The sequence below is a fragment of the Apiospora kogelbergensis genome, assembly GCF_038363985.1.
Source record: "Apiospora kogelbergensis strain CBS 113332 chromosome Unknown utg000003l_segment0_segment0, whole genome shotgun sequence".
Lineage (NCBI taxonomy): Eukaryota > Fungi > Ascomycota > Sordariomycetes > Amphisphaeriales > Apiosporaceae > Apiospora > Apiospora kogelbergensis.
In genome coordinates this window covers 5,390,833-5,413,791 of record NW_027117420.1, presented here as the reverse complement: position 1 = coordinate 5,413,791, position 22,959 = coordinate 5,390,833, and the positions used below count along the sequence as shown (strand labels likewise).

Below are 22,959 nucleotides of genomic sequence, written 5' to 3'. Positions count from 1 at the left end.
CCTAACCCTAACCCTAACCCTAACCCTAACCCTAACCTTGTCTGGCTCGGACTCGAATTCTTCGGCGTAGTGTCGTAGGTACGCTTTCATCTGGGTTAGGAATCCGTGGACGGTTCCTTCCTTCCCGTCGTAGGTCTGGGGAGGTGCCAGCCTATGCCCAGGGCGTCGAACGCTGCGAGGGGGCATAGCCGTGACCTGGTCCGTAAGTTGTTCATTGTCGGCGGCGAGTTCGTTGATCCGTTCCTGAAGTTGTCGGATCATGGCGAGGACGTCGGGTCCTCCCGTAGGGTTGCTCGGGTTGCCCTGTCGAGGGGTTCCGCCGTTGGTTGGGACCTGGGATGCCATGATGTTCCTGTGGGATATTGCTCAGGGGTCCAGGTAGTGACTCGCAAGAACAAGAGTGATCAAAATGTAACGAACGGCTATCGGGTGTCCAAAGAAACCTAGTAGGCGTACTGGGGTTTATGTTGGCTTAGACGAGAGAGTACTTGAACGTGCAGAAGACTCCGTCTTCTGATACAATGGGCAATATCCCTTAACTGATCGTAGAACTTTGACTGAGGGTGCAATAGGTCGTTAAGGCAATGTGCCTCACCAATGGGTAAGATTGATGCTTAGATTGATCACTGAAGTAGAGAGTGTCTATATGAAATACATAGGAAACGTTCGTGGTTATATATCCAATCTCTCCTTCACTGATTCTCCTTGGATCACGCTGTCGGTTGGTGATCCTGTCCGCTGGCTCACTTGGATCACCGTGATCCCGTCGCTCCAGACTCGCTGGGAGCGTCGTGATCCGGTCGCTCCTCATCACGTGACTTGGGTGCACTGTCCATTGCGTGCTAGCCTTCCGGTGCTGTCTCCGTTCGTACTACCCCCTGGGTACTGTCTAGCCGTGCCGTCGCTTCGGGCATTGGTCGTCGTGCTGGTGGTTGTTTCGGGACGATGGCTTCTCGGCGGGTCTTGTCATTGTAAGCGCTGTCCCGTGGGGTACGTACCCGGGTTATCGTAGTTCCGTGCCGGATGACGGGTACTGGCCGCAGGGTTGGGTCGGGTCGTAACAAATATATTATTTTAGTATATATAATATAGGAATAAATTTATATATTTATAATTATTATTATTTATAATAAATAAATATATTTGTTATAAATATATAATAGTTATTTATATAATATTCTATTATTTTTTATTTTATTTAATTCGGTATTATAAAAGGGATATTTATAATATAATATAATATATATTTATAATATATACGCGGATATAATAATAGAATAGATAATAGTATAGTTTAATATAATAAGGTAGTAACGTATTATATATAGTATATATATTATATAAGTAGTTAGTTAGCGATAGATATAGGATTATATAGTCGTTTATCGTAATAGATCGTATATAGGGTCGGTTATAAGTCTATAAGTATAATCGGTCGTATAAGCGTGGTCGGTCATATAAGCATGGTCGGTTATATAGGCGTGGTCGGTCGTATAAGTATAGTCGGTTATATAGGTATGGTCGGTTATATAGGTATAGTCGGTTATATAGGTATAGTCGGTTATGTAGACGTAGTCGGTCATGTAGGTGTGGTCGGTCGTGTAGTCGTCCGTAGTGGGGCGGCGCCGTAGGTATAGTTATACATAGAGGGCGGCCCGTGCACTTAGGTATGGTCCACGGTAGGTCTATTATAGACTTGCGAGATTCTACAGCTAGGTTTAAACTTTTATTATATTCCTAAATACTCTATTAAGTCTAGAAATATTCCTATAAGTTCTAAGCAGGTATAAGAGCTAGGAAAATATTTATTATATCGCTAGGAGTAATGTAGGTTATACGTTAGTTTTTATTAAGTCTAGTATATTTATAATATATAAAAATAAGAAATAATATATAAATAGGGTTAATATATAAATAAGGAAAATAAATATAAAAATAAAGAGAAAGTATATAAATAAAGATATAATATATAAATAGAGATAAAGTATAAAAGTAAGCTATTAACCTTTAATACTTTATTATTTTTACTTATATAACTTTAGTTTTATATTTAAAATTATAGGGGTTTTAGGAATTATTTTATTAAATAATATTAATTCTATATTTAAAAGCTATATATTAGAATTCTAACTTTAAAATATATATAATAAATCGAATAAAAATAATAAAATTAAATAAAGTAAATTATTTAAATTATTAAATCTTTATTTTATTAAGTTTAAAAAATAAAAAGTAATTAATACTTTAATTTAAGAGTTATCTAATTTTAAATAATATAAAGAAAGGAACTTTTTTATTTTATTTTAATTAAATCCTTCTACTTTCTTTTAAAGTTAATTTTAACCTAAGCCCTTTTAATTATAAGATATAGCTATTATTAGCGCCTTAGCCGACGGCAGTGTCAGTGCTCTGGGTTCTTGACCTGTGGTAATGTCGAGGTCGGTGGTTGAAACCGCTCTACAGGTTTAAGCTGTCATCCTTCGAAAGTCGGTGGGTTGGCTGGACTTGCCAGGTGCCACCATTTACCTCGAGTAAACCAGATCAAAACCAAGTACATGCACTGCCAACAAGCACAGCAAGAACAACCATGGCCATCTTTTCCGGGGCGCCCATTTGGAACCTAGCCGCTCCAGCCTTGTGCATCGCCGTGATACTCGATTTGGTCCCGTTAGTCGCGCCGTGGCGCACGCAACTCGACCAGTCGGAGAGGTTGGGGTGAGACGGCGGCTGTTCGCACCAGAAATAGCAACCCTCGGCAAGGCCAACGGGGTTGGGGCTGCAGCAAGTGGTCATCGGCTGGTACCAGGCATCTTAAGCCGGTGTGAAGTAGGTTGTGATGTTGAGTGGAATGCCGGCAATGTTCCAAGCCTCGGGGAGCGCTTCGATGGAGGGGCACGAGGCGTTGATATGTAACGGGGATGTCATCTTGGGATGCTCGAGGTTGACTGAATTTAAGAGATGGTAGGAGGGTTTGAGATTTTTCTCGGGCATCGTGATAGATATGGTTTTATCCTGGCTGGTATCCGGGCCTATCTAAATTTGGTGTTCCCCTGGGCAACGCTTTCGCCGCGGGATCTAGACGCTTGGGTTGCTGTACAAAACGTACGATATAAAAAAAATTGACACTCCGTAGGACCCATGCGCCCCGTCGCCCTCCACGAAAGGCCCGAACCGAGCTGTTGGCACCGGGCACAAGACACTTGCACCATTGGATATGGCCAGTCAGTGGGATTCAATGCCAGCACGACAGCCTGGGAAAGAGTTTGGTCAAGATTGCCCCACCGACGTTCAATCAAGCACAGACTACCAAAACTGCCCTATCGACATTTAATCAGCCATCAGCTATCAGCCATTAGCTATCAGCCACAGACCCGCTATGACTGCCACATCTGCTACCGACATTTAATTAGTAACTGCCCCACATTGAAGCTTTTTACGGAGAATCGGCGCCGGAACAATAAAGTTCCCTCCCAGCCGCGCCTGATTTCGACCCACCATCTTAACTTCTGCTGCCTCCAGCTTCCTCATTCACCACTTCCCCAACATCAATCAATCCACCTACCCACTTCCAACATCCATTACCTGCACCTTCGTCAAACCACATCGCAATCGAGAAACCGCCTGTACCTCGCGCCCTCAGCCATTTTTCCGGTTTCTACCCATCGAACGACGTGACTGTCCTTCGCTGGAAGATCCGGGGCTTGTGGGAAAGGATCCTCGCTTCTAGCCTCGCAGTTTTGTGCTGGAGGAGACATGGAAGCGGGATTGCTTGTCAGCGAAACTGGCCTTCTCGATTGATTTATGCTTGGCTTCGACTTGGGTTTGGATTGACTGCCATTATTTTTTGATTGATCTGGTGAGTCCAGTCTCGTTTGGTGAGCTAACAGGCAACAGCGCAGTATCGTCATGTCGCAAGCCACCACCGCGTCGCCGTCGCCGCCCTCGTCGTCTGCGTCGTCCGGGCAAGACGCGACCTCCGATCTGCACGTGACGTCAACAGCACCCGCCCTCGTCGAATGGAAGCGCGACGAAGACGATGCGACGACCCTGCTCAGCGACCCCGATCCTCGCAGCCACCACATCACCTTCCAGATGCGCCACCTCCACGATCCCCAGCAGCCCGCCGCATCCTTTACCCTCCACATCCCCGCTAAGCTCAAGGGCTCGAGCCGCGACACCCAGATCCTTGTCGCCATCCCGTCAGATCGCATCCTCTCCCTCGACCACGAATGCCCCGTCGCGGCGCCCAACTCCAAGCTAGGCTCGCGTCCGCTATGTCGCCTGACCTTCCTCTTGCGCCAGCCCGTCGACATCATCGTGCCCATCGAGGTCCCCGTCACGCCGCTGCGGGCTCACAAGGCGGCCACTGGCCAAGTGCTCGACCTTTTGCCGACGCTCGGTCGCGTCACGCGTCTGGCTCTCTACCTGCCCGCCAACGCCTTCCCCAAGCAAAAGTTGGAGCCCATCTGCACTGCCATCGCCGAGGGCCGACTCGAGCCGACCGACCGATCCGATGACCTAACGAGCCTGTACAGCGGCAGCGGTGGACAAGTCTTGCGCTTCGACGACCCCAATGATGCTCCACCGACCTACGACGAGCTGCCACATTCGGCGCCCATGGCTCCTCTTCTTCCAGAGCCCAGCAGTAGAGGTATGTTTGTCATGGGGTTCTCGCGCATGCACACCATGCTCCTATTACTAATGGTTCATCTACAGCAGCGCTACCATCATACCACGATAAGAACGGGCGGAAACGATCACGGCGCGACCGCGACAGCGCAGGCTCGGCCGAGGAAGGCCGCAGCGCATGCTGCAGCACTGACGAGGTCATGACTGCCTTGGTCGCCATGCGCAAGCAGATGGCTATGCAAGAGAACCGCGTGAACGAGCAGAGCCGACGCATCAACGAGCTTGAACGTCAAGCCACGCGGTACCAGGAGGAGCTGGCGGGCGCGCACAAGCAAACGGCACAGCTCAGGCAAGAGCTCGACGATGCCCAAGAGCAGCTCGCACTGCTGCAAGACCGCGTCGAGACGGTGGAGCTGGAGGATCTGGGCAAGTTGGATCAGGATATCTGTGGGCTGCGGGAGGACGTGGAGGTGCTGCAAGAGGAGATGGAGCAGCGGGGATTGGATAGCGAGGTGGAGAATCGAATCACGAACACCGTCACGGAGCGTGTCACGTCAGAGATGCTGGACTCGGGGATAGCATACAATGCCACAGTGACGTTTGCCAGACCGTGAAACCATGCACCTCGAGGGAGGTGTAGCTTGCTACAGCGATGCTATCGTGACTGTCAACCACCAACACTAAATCGTACAGCCAAAATCGTCAATTGCTGTAGCTACGAGATTATCGCCCATGGCAGCCAGCTTGAACCCAGTAAGCCGTCAACTTCAAGATTTGGGCGACATCTGCCATCTCAAGCGCATTCAGCAGCGTAAGCTCTTGCCATCTCAACATTCAAGCTTCGCAACATTATGCACCTGATATTTTTCTCTACATCTTCGCACGTTTTCTCTTAATTGCCCTCACCATTCGCAACCGCCGGCGCCTTGCAGACTTGAGACACCTCGATTGTGGCTCGCCCAGCTGAGATGCCGAATGCATTACTGGGCTGTGTTTTCTCGCATCGCGATTGGCTGCCAAGTGCGGTTCCAAACACGCTGCCCGCCTTACCGCCCGCCTGTCGAGTCGAGATCCGAGCAAAGCGGGTCAGGAGCCGAGTCAAGGAACAATCCACGCACTATGACCGGCAACCAACGAGAATCTTCCTATTGGCGTGGGGATGATCGCCGTCGGGTATCACCAATGGCTGTCGCGTTTGGGGATCTGCCTACTAGCCGGTTCCGTGTCGGCGGAAATGGTGCAGCTGAAACCACGAGGGTGTTGGGCTAATCCTAGCGCGTAAGGCAACCCCTGCCACCCGAGACTCGGGGACTCCCGCCGCACCTGTGACGGTAGCTGAAAAATGGCCGCGGGGCACCCTGACTCACGTGCAGTCCAAGCATAACCGTGATAGGAAATACTTGCGGCCCCACGCCTTACTTTTTGACAACATGTTCATCCCCAATCCCTTCTCCCCGCTGCTGCTGCGGCCGGGCACGAGGGAGTTGCGAGTCTGTAACCACCCCCGTTCTCGAGCTGTCAACGAGAGCCGAGGCCCACGAGGAGACATGGCCTATTTTGGTCAAAGACGCGGACCGAAGGGGTCTTTTGGTATATACGTGACCCTTGGCGGCTAACCCTTGACTTGGCGCCGGCATTCACAACCGTACGATTGTCGACATTATACGCATTTGTGTTTCAATGTGGTATTCGAGATACCAACTTCCACACAATGAGTCCCAATCACCATATCATGGCCATCATGTATAAAGACGATGATGGCCACTGCCCTTCCAGAAATCTCAGAGGCAAGCCCCAGTCATCCCATCCCCAGCAGGTCTATTTCCGGTCTCTTTAGGTTCCCCGCCTCCCGTTCTTTCTAGCATATCCCGGTCTGTTCTGTGAACGGCCTAGTCAATCTTTCCTTCCGCAAACATGAAGTCCACATTCTTTACCACCGTCTTTGCCATGCTGAGCGTGGCTAGTGCTCTGCCTGTTGAGCAGGTCGCCGAGCTCGAGGCCCGGCAGAGCGGCGCCAATGCCAACGACCTGAAGAACGGCAAGTGTGCTGGCAACGTCTTCATCTTTGCTCGGGGGTCGACAGAGATCGGCAACATGGTGAGCCCCATTCCCCCCTGCCGTGAAATATGAATGAGCATTTTACTGACCCGATACACACCCAGGGAACCATCTGCGGCCCCCAGACCTGCTCGGCGCTCAAGTCGAACTTGGGCGGCGACGTCATCTGCCAGGGCGTGGGCGATGGCGATGGCTACGCTGCCGACCTTCCCAGCAATTTCTTGGCCAAGAACACCAACAGCCGGGCCATCGACGGCGCAGTCAAATTGATCAACCAAGCAGCTTCGCAATGTCCTGGCTCCAAAATCATGCTCGCTGGGTACAGGTATGCACTTCCTTGCTCCTATCACCACCACCACCGCCACCGGAGAAAAGCTAACGCGAACACCCCCACCCAGCCAAGGCAGTGCTGTCATGACCAACGCCATCCAAGCGCTCGATGCCACCACCAAGAGCCAAGTCACGGGTGTCGTGATGTATGGTTTCACCCGCAACGCCCAGGATAAGGGCCAAGTCCCTGGCTTCTCCAAGGCACAGACCAAGGTGTTCTGCGCCACCGGCGATCTCGTTTGCTTAAACACGCTGACCATTACCCCGGCGCATCTCACCTACGGAGTCAACGCGCCGGCGGGTGCGAAGTTCCTGGCCGGGACTGCCTAGATGGGAGGGGAGATGGGAGGGGGGGGTAGAACCCCAGAGGCTGTGACTCGGGAGTCACTTATTTGCCAGATACCCCGAGGAAAGATGTATGACTAGTGGGATGGGCAACCTTGGGTACACTTCTTCGCTGCGCGTTGAGATTTTCTTAGCTTACCGAGGCCTCGGTTGGAATATATGAGTATGACTATCTTGTTCTATCCTTCTTCTGTGATGTGTCTCTAGGTGGCTTGATACAAGCCCCTGGTCGTATCCCAATGAACTGATGATTTCATAATAGCTTAGCAAACACCACCATCTAATACGGCCCAATAATGTGGCATCGACCCTAAGCGTTGGTGGTGCATGGTGGCCATGGGAGGGGGCGGAAAGCCACTGCTGACGCCAACATGAGACTCGCCCATCTCTTTGTCGCTGCTGGTGAGTTCGAAGTCGATCTCAAAGTCGGGGAACTCGACACCGGCCCAGGCACCACCAGGGGCGCATTGGGCCTGCATGGCCTCGAGGCGGTCCTGGCTCGTCCTGCACGTGCAGCCCCGAAGCGGCTCCCCCACGCAGACCCGCGTGCCCTCGGGCGCACTGCACTGATAGTCGGTGCACCAAACTTCGAGGGGGTGTGGGCAGCAGCGGCAGTCGGCCAGGATGAGTTGACGGCGAGGTTCATCCTTGGCGGGGAAGGGGCTCTCGCTGCTGCATCGGAACTGCGTAGGACAGATGAAGGTGGAGCCTTGGCAGGTTTGGTCATCGCACATGGGCTTGGGCGACACGGGGCATTGCTGGATATCGGCCAGACGAACCGGAGGGCTCGTTGCAGTGTTACCGTCATCGTTTGTGGAGGTGTTGCTGGTCTCTGCGGCGAGCGCAACGATTGCGAGGGTGCAAATCCACACCCACAGCATGAGGTGAAGCTAATTGCTATTAGTTTTCATGGTTTCCAACGTTTTTAATTTAATGCGTTGCGCTGGAAGGGTAAGACATTGCTGTCAATAGATTGAGGATTATTTTGCAAACAGCCAGCCCAACGGCCCTTGAAAAGTAACCCCACTACTGATCCCCTCGCAGAAACATGGACTTCCATCTTCCAGATCACTCACCTATCGCTTATCGAGCAAACCACGGCATTCCAATCGGTTTCAGCATGCGTCTAACCCGACGCTGATTGCCGGGCTGAGGCAGTAGCGATATACAAATGGCCCTCAAACTTGAAAACCGCGTTAGCGTTTGGCACAACGAGTACCCCGCCCTACCGACGTGGTGTGACGGCGGCAATACTGCGGGCTGGGCGGACCGACTACTTTGCCGTGGACTACAAGACGGGCGCCCTGGGCGCGTGGCTCGACGGGTGCGGCAATTTCGACGAGATGCCCAAGAAGCACAGCGTCTCCACCGCGAATAGGGCGCTGGGCTGGGACGAACCCAAAGACCGCCGCGGGTTCGAGGGTTCTCAAGAGAACACCAACCCCGAGATCGTCGGTCCAAATCACCCACCTGCCATCTAGGAGATACCCACGCTCTACGACCACGGGTGCTTCTATGTCGGGGGCTGCTCAGAATTGGGCAGCTGATTTATGACGGGGTCAGTGGGACATAGAGTTACAAGGATCCCCAAGCTGGGTACGGGATTGTTTGCAGCAACGTGGCCGCGTCCTAATTATATGCGAATGGTGAACATGTTTCTTATCCCCTCAAGTACCGGGTTATGCACTACGAAACCAAGGTAGACCTGGATCAACTGCTAGTCAAACTGAAACTCATGGCATTGGAGTGCTAGGGCTTTCTTCGCATCTCATGTGGCATCACCTCCTCTGGAACACCTCTCGCTTCGTACAACTTACGCAATTTCTCAACCCGTTCGTTCTCGTCCAGTCCCGCCAGGTGCTCTCTGTTATCCCACGTGTAAGCCTGAGCGGCTTCCTCGGCATACTTCGCGCGCTCCCATTCTCCTGGCTCATCGTGGCCCGGCCCCATCATCCTGTTCTTCTCGTCCACTGTGGTGCGGTTTAGGGCGGGGTACTCCGGCTCTTCCGGCCAACGCGTACCCTTGATGTCCACGGGCGTCTCTGCGAAGAGCGCATTGCTTTGCAGGCTAGAGGACTGTCTGCCAGCACTTTTGTAATGGAAGCTTGGATTCTCCCGGTAGTAGCCCTCTATGACGCGGTCTGCATTGCTGAGGTACGACGATGGTAGGTTAGGCTGTAACTGAATCTGGCGTTGAAGCAGTTCCTTGATCGGCCGGGAGTCGATGGGATATGCGTTGGGGTCATCGGGCCAAGGATATCCAAAGCCCTCCGGTGGAAGTGTGCCGATGAAGCTCCATTTTTCCGATTCCGTTTCCAGCCGCCCAGGTTCCGTATCGCGCCAGTTACCAGGCACTACTCTGATCTCCCTGGCCCGACGTTGCTCGGCTGTTGTCCAAGGGCCGTATCCACCGGAGGCGTCGGCGACGAAGACGATGTCTGCAAAGTCATACGCCAGGCCGTTCTCTATGCCGACACGCTCGAGTTGCTGCTTCTGCTTCTCCTCCGAGGCATTGAAGTCCCATTGCTCTGATAGATTGAGGACGTCGATGTAAAAGGGCTTAGCAAGGTGCTGAAGGAAGGCAAACGCCTCGGGCAAAAACAGGTTGTTCCCGAAAGGCTTGAGTTCGCCCGATTCCCGCGTCAGATGAGGCTGTAGGTCGCCATAGGGTCCAGGCGAGCATTGTTGGGGTAGGTATCCAAAGCGTCTGGTCTCTTTCCGCTTCTCCTTCTTCAACTGTAAAAAGCCGTAGTCCATGGACCAGGTGACGAACCCATCTGGCACGACATCCTCGTAACAAGTCCTGCATAGCTTGCCGACGTCAAGGTTGAGGACGGATGGGAATTTTGACCCCAAAGCAGTTGGGCCAATTGGGTCGTTCTCAAAGAAGAACCCTAATCTCTGAGGCACCTGCGCATCATGCCCCGGTACAAGGAGTGGCACATGCTCGCATTTTGGATCCTCGCCCACCAGCTTCTTGAGCACATACTCGGCGGAGCCTCTTCTAGGTTCCATGAACGCTGCAAGCCCAAAAGTACAGAGCTAGTGGTGTTTGTATAGGTTGAAACAAAAGCCTTGCTCATGGATAACATCACACCATCTTTTATAGTGAAGTTCCGAACCCCTGAATGGCCTGGCCGCGTATGATGAACGTAAGGACGTAACGACTGGGCGGAATTGCTTAACACGTCTCGCCTCATTTATCTCGCGGGAAAGTTGACGCAGCGTGGGCGTAGGTAGCGTTTTTCTAAAAGACCAATAGGAACATACCACAAGGCAAAATCGCATAATCTATCAATTTGCTACTGTTGTGCGACCACACCGGGCGCGTGTGGCTTTCTTCCAAAAAGACCAATAGGAACACAGCATGATGCATAATTGCATTATCTACGTTCCTGCTACTGTCGTGCGACCACGTAGGCGGAAATCTCGCAGCCATTACCGAAAAGGGATGCTTACGCCTAACGCCGTTACTCGGGCGTCGCTTTTATTTCAGCAGATTGGGCATCAAGGCAGATAGTCGCTTCAATAATTTTCAATATTTTCATTTTTAGAATAGGCGTCTTTGTAAATCAGGTCTTTTCGGTGAATAAAAGCTTCCCTTTTAAGTCAGGTATAATAATATCCTTGAAGGAATGTTGAAATAGATAATAACCTCGAAGTCGGAACAGCTTTTTCAATCACCATCTATCTTAATAATTACGCCCCCATGCTCAGTGCTAGTACTCCTACCTCACTGCCTTCTCTCCAAGTACGTTGCTTCCATAGAGGCATTGCCTGGTTTTCCAATTAGCTACGCTACACAGATCATTTTTATTATTTGATGCTTCAAAAGCTTGTCCGCAATGTCTCCCATTATAACCTTACCCGGTCTAGCCCTTTGGGGTCAACAGCTCGCCAGTCTCATCCCACTGGCAGCTTTGCTAGAGTTTGTCGATCTGCAGCAAAAGTTGCATGTCTTCGAGCTAAGTGGCTTCAACCCTCCCTGGAGCTGGGCGCTTACACCGGAGGGGGCAAAGCTCATCCTATCAGATGAGGATTCAAGCGATGCGTGTTGCCTGGATCGCCCGGCTCGAGCACCGATGCTGCATTGCATGGATTGCAAATTCGGGAATTTTTACCCCTGCAGCGCACCCACAACCACACGGTACTACTTGAAGCACACTACCCCACGTATCAAGCTGTCTAATCACTGGCCGAACGGGCTATCGCCTCGGGCTCGCAAGCATAGACTTGAACTTGTTGTGGTCCGAAGATCTCCGCCAACAGGCAAAAAGACAAATGTGATTCTTCGTGCGCTCAAGGGTTGCATATCGACGTCTCTGCGTTTAACGTTGGCTATCGGTTGGGCCCTGTGGCTTGGACTGCTCTGTTTTAGTGTCTTGTCCGGCTTGTATGTTGCTGCAGCCTACTTGGTCATCATACCGGTAACTGGCGTCGCGGTTCATTTTCGCGTCGTTGGCGAGGCACGTCAGCTACTTGCTACGGATGAGCCCGGCGAAATTGACCGACAGGTGGTTGCAACCAACAGTGTCAACGGTACCGATTGGTATGCATTTTATGGACCATCAGATACAGTCAATGCATTGCTCAATCGACCCCTGTTGCGTGCTGGCAGACCCGCACACCCACGTATCGCCGCTTGGATTATCAGAGGCTGCGCTGCATCGCAATGGGGCCTGATCGTGGCATCCTGTGTTATGCAAGGTTGGGATGCATTTGCCGTTACGTCCTGGATTACGTTTTGCGCACTAGTCGGCACCTATATTTACCCGCCAGAACAAGCAGTGCAGGACTGGCTGTCAATGGTGTGTCGGGTGGACTTGGTTACGATTAAGGCAACTTTTAGCTCACGAAGAGCAATGTTGGCTGCATTAGTTCACCTCAATCCCGACCAGGAGAACACAGAATGGCTAGACCCGATTCTGTCCAAAACTCACCAAGAGCGGAAGGACTGGGAAGCAGCAGTTCTGTCATATAGTAAGTCGCAACCGGCTCAGGTATCTGAGAGAGACTATTGGTACAAATTTGTTAGGGAAGGCGTGTCTATGGGGGGTTAGGCTGCAGAATGAGATTAAGATATTGAGATTTAACGAAAAGAAATCTTGTTGAACACCAGGTTGATAGAGACGGCTGGCCGCACGACGCTCAATGGGGAAGGGGAGTTGAGTCCGGGAGAGGTGCGACAGCTTAGTCTCAAATATTTAGTTGTGTTGGCTTGTTATGGAATAAGACCCGAGAACTGAAAATGTCTAAAGCACCAATGGTATTTCGACGGATGCATCTTAGGTGCTCCTTCAATCTTCCTGCCCGAAGCACCGGACTTGGTGCCCCATTTGCGGACCTTTATATCCATATCCCGTGGACGACAATTATAACGATGACCATCAAGCTGGCAAGAATCCAGTCTAACCAGCCGTTGAAGAAACCACCTCGAACACTGCCCCCTGAAATGCTTTGCTTGACCAGTCTGGTCAGGAAGTCCGTCGTGATGAGGATGAGCTCTTGCCCGCTTTCCAGGGCCTTAATACTCTTTGATACGATGACTTCGGGCGCGAGCGACTGTTTATGTACATTTTCAAGAAGGGTACTTTTGTATTACGTTCGTGGACGGCTAAAACTTTGTTCGTATAGTGTTGGTATAACCGATTTAGGGGGCAAGGAACACCCCTTTTCGGGGTGTCACGTGCCGGCAGCGCAAGGACCACTTCGAAGCTGTGCGCAGTTGGCCGTGGCTCGGCAGCAGTTGAGCTAGGACACGCGAATATATATACACTTGAACCGACCAGTACGATTGTACGAAAGCGCATTCAACACATAGTTTCGGCGCGTCGAATTCCACAAAGGGAGGCCTCCCGGTGTTACCAAGCCGGCGGCGGAGTGGAACGGGATGGAACCGACCCGCAACACCACCGGGTGCCGGGGTTACAACTACACACGATACTTTACCGACGTGAACAGACTCATGTTTAGCTCGAAAGCAGCGCGGGAGGAGCACTGCGCCAATTCTATCTTAATATTCCAAAAAGACTTGCATGCTGTAAATCATCCCACTTCAGGCTTTTGGCTAGCATGTAGTCAGCGCATTTTTCCCTTTGGTCTACAACTAGTAGTTCCGTGATTCAATTGGCACCCGCAACACCCGCTTCCGGGGGCACATCTCTTTCCGGAATATATCAAGCCGAGCTTGCATGGTGAATGGCTCTTCTATATACTGCGATGAAAAGCTATCATCTGATCACCCAGACATTTCTTTGGGGTCTAAAAGCCCACATCGCACGCATTCGCAAGACCCAAAACTGCTGCCGGCATGACTCTTAAAGTTTGACTATGCATTTAGCCGAGCCGCCCGGAACCGCCGGGGTAGGCGTCGCTGAATGACCCCAACTCTTTACACCTTCTTTCGCAAAAGTTTACAATCTGCCAGCGATGTAGATCGAGACTGCCGCCGTCGCTACCATGTGCACCCGCGAGCCTGCGCACACGGAGCTGGGACGCGACATCACTCTCCGCGATGACCTCACGCCCGCACAGCTTACTGCTGTCACCGTCCTCCTGTCCATTGCGCTATGGAACGCCTTCGAGATGGTCCCGTTGGTCTTCTTCACCTTCAAGCGGTTTCGGACACTGTACTTCTGGAGCATTTGCGCAGCCACCCTTGGCGTCATGATGTGCACAACGTCCCAGTTCATCAGCACCTGGGGCCCCGCGCCGTTTGATCGAACGCGACTGATCGCATCGTGCATAAGCTGCATTGGCTGGGCGCCCATGGTCACCGGTCAATCGCTGGTGCTGTATTCACGACTGCATCTGCTCAATGTGTCCCCGCGCACATTGAAGATTGTGCGCTTCTTGATCATCTTGGATGGCGTCACACTACACACCATCGGCACGGCTTTCACCCTGGAGCCCCTGATAACACATTCAACCCGACTCGAGCATGTCTACAAACTCTTCGAGAAGATCCAGATTACTGCCTTTATGGCTCAGGAGTTCATGCTATCCGGCATTTACCTGTGGAAGGCCCACGAACTCTTGGGGCAATTCGACAGCCCCTTTCATCTCGGCCGATCGCGCTTATCACCGTGTCGCATCGAGCCCAAAGACAAGGTCAGGAACCTCCTTTTTGCCTGATTGTGGCAAATGTCATGGCCATGTTGCTCGACGTTAGCATTATTGTACTGGAATTTGCCGGTCTGCACGAGGTTCAACTCAGCTACAAGACATTTGCATATGCCCTGAAGCTGAAGATCGAGCTGGGAATTCTCAACCAGCTCGTCGGCTTTGTCCGCCGGGTCCATAGCATGAATACGGAGGCCAACATGAACGCTCGCATGGAAGGAGAATGGCAAACCACACTGGAGCGGACTTTTGCCACCGAGTCACACCATGTAGGCCGTCGAAATAGTACTCAGCATGATAGAGGAAGCCGCGACAATAGAGAATTGTGTAGATAAAATAATTTTACGCCGTCAAATTCATCTTCGGGATATTATCATGCCCTGCAATACTGACTGTCAATTTTACACTGCGGCGTCAGTAGATTGCAACCAGGATATCAAAAGATAGGAATCCTCAAGTTCTGATCGAAAGCACCTATTTACAGCATTTGAAAGAAACATGTATCTAAGGCACGGAGTAGCCTCGTGAACCAACCATATTCTGAAATTTTGAGACCCCAACCGCTGCTGTGTCGTCCTAAATCAGGGCATCGCGAATAACCGCCAAGACATCCCTGACGACATCCTCCGATATGAGCTTCTTATTGCCTTCAAACTCCAACTCCAGCTTGCCGTTCTTGGTAAGTGTTGCATAAATCTCGGGTCGTATGCGCGAAGGTATGGCCCCTTCGTAGAAGGCGATGCTGCTGGGCTGGCCCAGGAATTTGAAGTTGCCATCCTCCTGCTGTTGGAAGGCAGTGCGCCAGCCGAAATCCGTCACTTCCTCCGGTCATTCAGTGCAGTTCTTGATGATTTGGACCATGCCGACAGTTTCGTGGGCAGAATCGTGGAGAAATTGAGAGTGCAATCGACGTGCGATGGTGGTGACCGTGTCGTCTTCCTCGACGGTGACTCTGATGGGGACCTCCGTCATGGTGGGACCCACGACGTTTTGAAGATGACTGGGCAGCATCGAACGGCCTGTGACCAAACGGCCCAACACAACTTCCCGTTCCTGACATTGACGCGCCAGCACCAAAGCACAGGCGGCGTGGAACAGGGTTGCCACGGACACGCCATGCTGGTTGAGGGGACGCTCACTGGACATCTGGATCGTCTCCTTGATTGTCAGACGGTTATCCGGATTGCACAAAACACCATCCTCTGTGGAGGGGTCACTCTTTTTCCAACTTGGTGCCGGGGATCCATGCAGCCTCGTGCGCCGGTATCGCTGGATTTCCTCTCTTTTCCTTTCACTGTACGCAATGTACTGGCTAAAACTTGGGCCAACAGATAGCGGCGATTCTTGCTTGTAGATCGACCACAGCGTGTCTAGTACCGAGCCCCAACTGAAGCCATCGAATTGTGCGTGTGATATCCTGAGGATGAATTTGTGCTCCCCCGACGCGTGCTTGACGACGATGAATCGGATAAATGAGCGACCAAGCACGCGCGGTCGCTTGATATCTTCTTCGCAGATGCTATTGGTCAACTCCGCCAAGTCCTCTTCGCCGGCATCCACTACGTCGTATGTCGGTTTGAGGCCTGAGAGCAAGACTTGCCAGAACTGTCCCTCGGCTTGAACGAAGGACCGTGTGTAGGATATCGAAGTGGTTGATGAGGATCTCACAGGCCCGCTCCAGTCTGGAAAAGTCCACATCGGTAGGCAGATCAAATATCCAGTGAGGATATCTGCCCGGGGGGGGTCCTGTAATGCATCCATTATGGACTGTTCCTGGAAGTCTGTTGCAGGAATGACGTCCTTGATGGACTCGAGGGCTCCCTCTATAAGCGGAGCTATACAGGTCCTCAAGAAGTCGTTAACATCTTCGACTCCCAGGAAAGAGAACGGGGTCGGTGGCAAATTTCTCTCGTCTCTCTGGCTAGTAACCTCTTTGACCAAAAGCGCCAGCTCAGATAGCCGTGGGGCCTTGAAGATATCTGCAACTGTCAACGAAGGCTTCTGTGCACGTGCTGCAGCAACCAGGCGCATGGCGGCAATCGACTCGCAACCTATCCTAAGGAAGTTGCTCTCCGCACTGATACCTGCAGGTTCTATCTGGAGAACAGAGGCCCAGAGACTCTGGAGTCGTATTTCCAAGGGACTGCTTGGCATACGCCGTTCTTTGCCAAGGGACTGCAACTCAGCAAGCTCTTCAAGAGTCTTGGCGTTGCCCAACTCCCGCAGGGCACGGCGATCGGTTTTGTTAGTGGTGGTCATGGGTATCTTGTCGATCTCGATATACGCGCCAGGGACCATGCTATTCACGATGCAAGTCAGAATAATCTAGTCCGAGGTAAAAATAACATGGGAGAACTCACTACTGCGGTAAACAATCTGGCAAATGCTCCAGATCTTCAAGCACCTGGGCTAACTTGGATTGAGAGTCATCCTGCGACCCTCTCTCTTTAGAGACAGCCAAGAACACCGCGAGAATGGGGTTCTTGCTATTCTGTGGTGTGATGATCTCAGCTGCGATCCCGCCACATAGATTCGGGTCCCGGAGACAAGAGGCAACATGGTACTCAACCTCAGCCAACTCTATGCGCTGGCCACGAAGTTTGACTAATGCGTCCTTACGGCCGATGAAGTCTAGTGACCCGTCCGAGTTGTAGCGAAGAAGATCGCCTGTCATGTAAAGTGTGCCTTGGCGACCAGGGTGTGTCTCCGTCCCGCGCACGAGCCATTGCGGATTTGTGATATAAGCGGCGGTGGTTTTCGCCAGGTCGCCGAAGTATCCTTTGCTCACGGTCGAGCCCTCTATGGCAAGCTCGGCGACAGTTCCGATCGCCGCCAGACGCTCGGAAGAGCCAGGCTGAACCATCCATGTAGTCGCGCCATAGGAATGTCCGACGTGATTGTTCCGGGTCTCCTGGTCCAGATGCATAAACGAAAGAGCCTGGGCACACTCGGCTGGACCGTATATCCCGATGATGTTGTTGGCCTGCGTCCAGCGGGCCACTTCCTTGTTTTGGATGGATTCGCCTCCCATAGCCAGGGTCGGAAGTCCGGGCATCGTCGAGGGCTCCAACGAACGGGCCACCGAAGGGGTAAAGTAGGTGTAGTCGCAGCTCATGCGGTTGAAAGCGCCGGGGATGTCATTCCTACGATCTGACTCGGAGGGAATGCAGAGACAGCCGCCGGAAATGAGAGTTTGCAGGTGGTTGGACCAGGAGATGTCAAAGTTGTATGAGACGAAGTCGAAGACGCGCGTTCGGTGGCGGATGTGTAGGATCTCAGCTTGGTGCGTGGCTGCCGATGCGAAGTTTTGGTGTGTTGTTACGATACCTTTGGGAACTCCCGTAGATCCACTGGTGAAAACAATATACAGCACATCCGAGGGGCAGACTTTATGTAGAATCGATGTTCCGTATAGGTCTGAGTGGCAATAGTCAAGAATGTGCTGCCTGTTGTAGCAGGGCCAGTGCGGCGACTATAGTGTCACAGAGTCACGTGCATCTGATGGGTACAAAGCCTCTTTTCAGCTGCTGTACAGCCATAGCTAGAATAGCTCGAACCCATGCCTTTTTTTCTCTCTTTCATTAGAGCTCCTTATGCAGTATATTACGTATTATCTCGATCGAAGGCCGCGGCAGCTCAAGAGCAAAGCTCTTGATCTGGAGTGCCAACAGCTGCAACGATTGATGATCCTGTCTTTCGTGCAGTGTGTTTTCGCTGTCCACCGTCACCACTTGGGCGTCGGAGAGATGGCTTGCCAATAGCCCGTTGGTAACAGATGAAAGCACCAGCTTGGCGTCAACCTGCCGAACGATGGACTTTAGACGTGCCTCTGGTTGTGTCGAGTCCATGGCCAAACAAGCTGCACCAGCTCTCATCACTGCCAGCGCTGCCACGGGATACCACATGGACTTTTCGAAGCACAAGGGAATGATAGTTCCTGGGCCAGCCCCGAGAGACACCAGATGCAAGGCCAGGTTGCATAAAAGCACGTAGAGCTCGCCGTAAGTCAGAGTGCCGTCCCAGGCACAAATTGCGAGATCCTGGGGATATTGCGTCATGGTCTTGTCAATCAATTCGTGCACGCACGCTGATATAGGGGTGGGCACATTGGCGTTCCACTTCCAAAGTTCAGCCAGGTCTTGGGCGCTAACGGTTTTGATATCATCGATGTTTCGATTTGTTGATTTGCAAACTTGGCGTATGACGTGCTCGAACTGGGCGGCAATGCGCCCCATCTGAGCTGAATCGATGACTTTGGAGTCGAAGCTTATCTGCAAGGCGATGCTGTTGTCACTCGCCAGCTGGCACATGACCATGACGGCGTTGGGATTGAAGTTGTCCAGGCCATCCCGGCTCGACAAAGTCTCAGGGGGAGATTGGAAGGGTCCATCCTGAATCTTATGGACATAATCCTTCTCTCCTGCGGGCTGGACCACGAGCAAAGTGTTGAAACGACTGCCTATCTCGGCCCCTCCGCCAAGACGCCGGATATCCAGGAGTTCGGTGTGCTCGTAGGAAATCATTGATATCGATTGATCTTGAACATCGCGCAGGAGATCATCCAGGCTTTGTTTGGGATCGAACTTGACACGAACCGGTACCGCGTTAATCAGCGGTGCAATCATACGGTCAATCCCTGGCAGAGAGCCTTGGCGACCAGTTACCATGGCTCCGAAGACCACGTCATCGTTGCCGGTGTAGCGGCCCGTCAGTATCGACCAGGCTGTTCTTAGTACTGAGAGATTATTTTGTTAGTGGATACCCAAGAATGTGATCTCGGGGGTAGATATGTTTCTTACTGGTGGAGGTTGTGGCATCTCCTTTCGGCCAGGTGAAGCCATTAATGTGCCGTTGTACTGTGCTGTTCGCTTTGGGTCGATAATCTTCGCTCGGCAAAGATGGGAAAGGGCACGGCTTCTGAGTCCACAAACTGATTGCGCTAGAACATCACCGCCTCCTTTTGGTTCACATCCACGACATGTTTGATGAAAGCTTGAAAAGGTGCCACAGGGCTATCGTCGACTAGGCCCGCATAAGCCTTTGCTACTTCGCCGAGAAGTAAGTCCTCCAAGTAGCCATCGTATGACCAGCTAGATTTCTCGCGCTTCTACAGCGCTGATACGGCAGACCGGGACGACTTCTGCCGTTCATTGGTGGCAGATTTTACGAAGCATGGCTTCGCTCGTCTGGTGAAGCACGGTGTACCTCCCGCCGAGATTGAACAGGCCTTCGAAACAGTGAGTGCGGTCGCAATATCAAATATCGGTGTGATCGTGATACTGATCAATAACCAGAGCCGGCAGTTCTTCAAGCTCCCCGTGGACCAGAAGCTCAAGTCTCCCCACCCACCCACGTTGGCATCGGGCTCACCACGTCGTTTACAGGAGTCATATGATATCGTCGCGGAGCACGACGAGCTGTGGAGCAACATATGGCCGCCGGCAGGCGTGTGTGATACCTTTCAGCCCACATTCGCATCCTTCTTGTCAGTCTGCTACCGCGCAGAGCTTGCCATCCTTGAGGCCATCTCCATAGGCCTAGGACTTCCTCCACCGACGTTGAGTCAACTACATGCAAAGCAGTCCAACGAGCTGCGCTTAACATATTATCCGGCCGTGTCGCGGGGTGATTTCGCCCACTCGACTCGCATTGCAGCTCATACTGACTTTGGCACAATCACATTGTTGTTCCAGGACAGTGTAGGGGGCTTACGTAGGTCATATCCCGGGTCTTTTCTTAAGCTGTTGTCGTCTTTGATCCCCAGCGTCATGAACACAAAGTGCATTGTTTTATGAACATCGAATGCTTACTATATGGTGTGCAGAGGCCGAATCGCCATTTGGAAGCGGAATATTTGTGGATGTGTCGAGCGCGGGGCAGCATGAATGCATCGTCAATGTCGGTGACTGCCTGAGCAAGTGGACAGGGCTGAACAGTGTGCGGCATCGAGTCCATCTGCCGGAAAAGACCTTGTGTACCAGTGACGAGCAGGACATCGTTGACGAGAGATTTTCCATTGCCTACTTCGGGAAATCAGACAGGTCGGCGAGCCTGCGGCCGCTGTTGGGCGAGGTCGAAGAGACTCCGTACATGACGGCTGGGGAGTTTCAAAATATGAGGATCCAGGGGACATACTAGTCTGTCTTCTATAAGACAATATAATTCAAACTTTATGCATAAATATTCTCGATTGATTCACAGTTTGGATTTCTAACTGAGCGTTGTTTTTACGTGATGGCGCATCTTCCGGCGAAAATTCATCAAACAACCACGTTCCTACTTCGCGAAGACAATGCGCGGTATCCTACAAACATGGACCCGGCAAGGCCAATTATGCAGCAAATGGCGCCGATGAGGAATGGAAATCCCAGGTACAGTTCCTTGTTCCATCTTATGACCATGGCAAAGGCTCGGTTGAGTAACAATGCCCCAGCAGCCGAACCTACACCGTCCGCCACGGCAATGACGGTGTACAAGACGGCTACATGTTCAGGGTCGACCAAGTCGGTTATGACGGATTGGAGCGTTGGTCGTGTGCAGCTGCCGAGGGAGAACAGCAGAAGGCCTGTAGGTCTAAGTTAGCACGATGCGCTTCATATAGAGGAAGGCAAATGGGAAGAGAAGACGAAGTGTACCTAAAATGAACAAGTAGAAGGTCTGGGCAAAAGCCATGAGAAAACAGCCGACACATTGGATCAAAAAGCTATACTGCGTGATGTACAGGTCCATCTCGAAGGACGACATGTGAAACTTAAACTGTGCGACTTTCTGGATGACAGGTAAGATAACGACCATCAGTATCAAACTTTCGAACGCCTTGATCGATATCACTCGGCTGACCTGCAAGCTAGTTAGTACAACACGACATCTCTTCGTAGCTTGATCGAATATAGACGGCGAACGTACCGCTGCTACCGACATATCAAACTTCTCCGGGATATATTGGAGAGTGAGTTCCGTCATCGGCGTGTTCAGTTTGGCCAAAGGCACGGCTACTAGCAGGATGAGAACCCTGCCATCTTTGAAGAGCTGCTTGATGATGCCCCCGCTGTAGCGCAGGGTGCCTTTAATTGAAGTGGTGTTTCTGTCCTCATCTATTTCGTCATGGCACACCTCTTTGGCAGCCACTTTAGGGCGCATCAGGGCAAGAGATACAAGACAGAGAAGGCCGAGGGGCAGGCTGAAGAGAAGCGGCGCAAACAACAACTCCTGATCAAGGAACCAGGCCATAATCAAGATCGACAAAATTGTACCTACGATTTGCCCGCCGGTGAAGATGAAGAACACAAGAGATCTAAAATTCATGTAAGCAAAACCTGTCTAAGTGCGCGACTCAACAAGAAGCCAACCTGTTCTGAGCCGGGACATGTTTGGCTGTTAATGCGTAGATGACGGAAGTGTATGTAGGAACACCGCCGCCGATCACCCTGATGAGAGGCGAGAGCACCGCATCCCAGATGGGAAACACATTCCAGCAGTAGCACACCATAGCCAGCCAAGCGCACGACAGCATATATCCCACCACACTGAGTCCGGCAATCATGCGCTCACCGAAGCGATCCACGACGAGGCCGTAGGGGAGAGTCAGGAGCAGCCCGACTATGGCATCCAAGGACGCGAGATAGCCACGGAGACGGGCTAGCCGCTCCTGGATTTCGGGGCATTTGCAGAGATGTTCTGGGATGAAGCCATCGTTGCCGACAACGTCAGCCCTATCCTTGAGATATTCCTCGCGACGGATGCCGAGCTCGAGCAACCGCACCACGGCAATGTACCGGGCAACATCGGCAACGGCATACAGCACCAGGTACACGGTGGCCGAAGTGGCAACCCGCGCGGCGTCTTTGGTCCAGCCCGTTTCGCGATCGGGGCTGGGTTGGGAACCGGGCTCGGAACCAATGGGCAAGGTCGAGCCCCCGCTAGATTGAGCCCCTTGCAGCAACGGTGCAGTCTCTGTGGGCTCACTGGCCGTGGTTGCGTATTGAGTGCTCATTTTGATTCGCAGTCGCGTGTTCCCGAGATGAGTATGGAGAAGATCCTTCTCGAAGGATTCCTCCTCGAGACGACAATGTAATTAGTACATTGGTAGATTGATGCCAAGATGCCGACAGGGACAATACTTGGACAAATTCTTTATGTCAGCTTTCAAAGATAAGGGGTTGGGGGCCAGACCAGGGGCTGTGTGATGGGCTGGGCAGGCGATCCCTGAAGATAAATATGTCCAGGCGCTGTCACCGTCTAGCGGCAGGGGTAGACTCCGCCTCCCCGCCTGTTCCATCGCAGCGTTATGCTAAATAAAATAGTCAAACCTTCTAGAACAGATCTACGAGGCCCCAAACTCACACCGACATGTCGGGAATCCATGACTCGGGGGTGCTCTTCCTGATACATTCACCCCACGTGCTGCCGTCGCGGCTGCCCCGACCAGAAGGAATGGGTGCCTGGCCCGAAGGGTCGTTCGGCGCTCACCGCATA

At 52.0% G+C, this 22,959-nt stretch overlaps 10 protein-coding genes across 10 annotated transcripts; 5 read left to right on the top strand and 5 right to left on the bottom strand.

The window, feature by feature from the left end:
• Positions 1-6: 6 nt before the first annotated feature.
• PG998_006569 (uncharacterized protein) lies at positions 7-345 on the bottom strand (the record flags this gene model as incomplete). The annotated part of the gene is made up of 1 exon (XM_066873387.1): positions 7-345. A coding segment is annotated over one exon (339 nt), but the record flags the coding sequence as incomplete, so codon positions are not given.
• Positions 346-2,811: 2,466 nt separating this feature from the next.
• PG998_006568 (uncharacterized protein) lies at positions 2,812-2,991 on the bottom strand (the record flags this gene model as incomplete). The annotated part of the gene is made up of 1 exon (XM_066873386.1): positions 2,812-2,991. One exon carries the CDS (start codon positions 2,989-2,991, stop codon positions 2,812-2,814), a length of 180 nt encoding a protein of 59 aa, XP_066733483.1.
• A 915-nt stretch (positions 2,992-3,906) lies between these two features.
• Positions 3,907-5,243, top strand: PG998_006567 (uncharacterized protein; the record flags this gene model as incomplete). Its single annotated transcript, XM_066873385.1, has 2 exons — positions 3,907-4,651; positions 4,717-5,243. 2 exons carry the CDS (start codon positions 3,907-3,909, stop codon positions 5,241-5,243), a joined length of 1,272 nt encoding a protein of 423 aa, XP_066733482.1.
• A 1,300-nt stretch (positions 5,244-6,543) lies between these two features.
• On the top strand, positions 6,544-7,347 carry PG998_006566 (uncharacterized protein; the record flags this gene model as incomplete). Its single annotated transcript, XM_066873384.1, has 3 exons — positions 6,544-6,726; positions 6,792-7,012; positions 7,086-7,347. 3 exons carry the CDS (start codon positions 6,544-6,546, stop codon positions 7,345-7,347), a joined length of 666 nt encoding a protein of 221 aa, XP_066733481.1.
• A 278-nt stretch (positions 7,348-7,625) lies between these two features.
• PG998_006565 (reverse transcriptase domain protein) lies at positions 7,626-8,243 on the bottom strand (the record flags this gene model as incomplete). The annotated part of the gene is made up of 1 exon (XM_066873383.1): positions 7,626-8,243. One exon carries the CDS (start codon positions 8,241-8,243, stop codon positions 7,626-7,628), a length of 618 nt encoding a protein of 205 aa, XP_066733480.1.
• A 167-nt stretch (positions 8,244-8,410) lies between these two features.
• Positions 8,411-8,843, top strand: PG998_006564 (SGNH hydrolase-type esterase domain-containing protein; the record flags this gene model as incomplete). Its single annotated transcript, XM_066873382.1, has 2 exons — positions 8,411-8,474; positions 8,524-8,843. The coding sequence occupies 2 exons, from the start codon at positions 8,411-8,413 to the stop codon at positions 8,841-8,843; spliced, it is 384 nt and encodes a 127-aa protein (XP_066733479.1).
• A 268-nt stretch (positions 8,844-9,111) lies between these two features.
• On the bottom strand, positions 9,112-10,377 carry PG998_006563 (uncharacterized protein; the record flags this gene model as incomplete). The annotated part of the gene is made up of 1 exon (XM_066873381.1): positions 9,112-10,377. One exon carries the CDS (start codon positions 10,375-10,377, stop codon positions 9,112-9,114), a length of 1,266 nt encoding a protein of 421 aa, XP_066733478.1.
• An 830-nt stretch (positions 10,378-11,207) lies between these two features.
• On the top strand, positions 11,208-12,422 carry PG998_006562 (uncharacterized protein; the record flags this gene model as incomplete). The annotated part of the gene is made up of 1 exon (XM_066873380.1): positions 11,208-12,422. One exon carries the CDS (start codon positions 11,208-11,210, stop codon positions 12,420-12,422), a length of 1,215 nt encoding a protein of 404 aa, XP_066733477.1.
• A 1,399-nt stretch (positions 12,423-13,821) lies between these two features.
• On the top strand, positions 13,822-14,905 carry PG998_006561 (uncharacterized protein; the record flags this gene model as incomplete). The annotated part of the gene is made up of 3 exons (XM_066873379.1): positions 13,822-14,472; positions 14,568-14,753; positions 14,903-14,905. 3 exons carry the CDS (start codon positions 13,822-13,824, stop codon positions 14,903-14,905), a joined length of 840 nt encoding a protein of 279 aa, XP_066733476.1.
• Positions 14,906-21,057: 6,152 nt separating this feature from the next.
• On the bottom strand, positions 21,058-22,477 carry PG998_006560 (major facilitator superfamily transporter; the record flags this gene model as incomplete). Its single annotated transcript, XM_066873378.1, has 3 exons — positions 21,058-21,324; positions 21,391-21,778; positions 21,834-22,477. The coding sequence occupies 3 exons, from the start codon at positions 22,475-22,477 to the stop codon at positions 21,058-21,060; spliced, it is 1,299 nt and encodes a 432-aa protein (XP_066733475.1).
• Between the last annotated feature and the right edge of the window lie 482 nt (positions 22,478-22,959).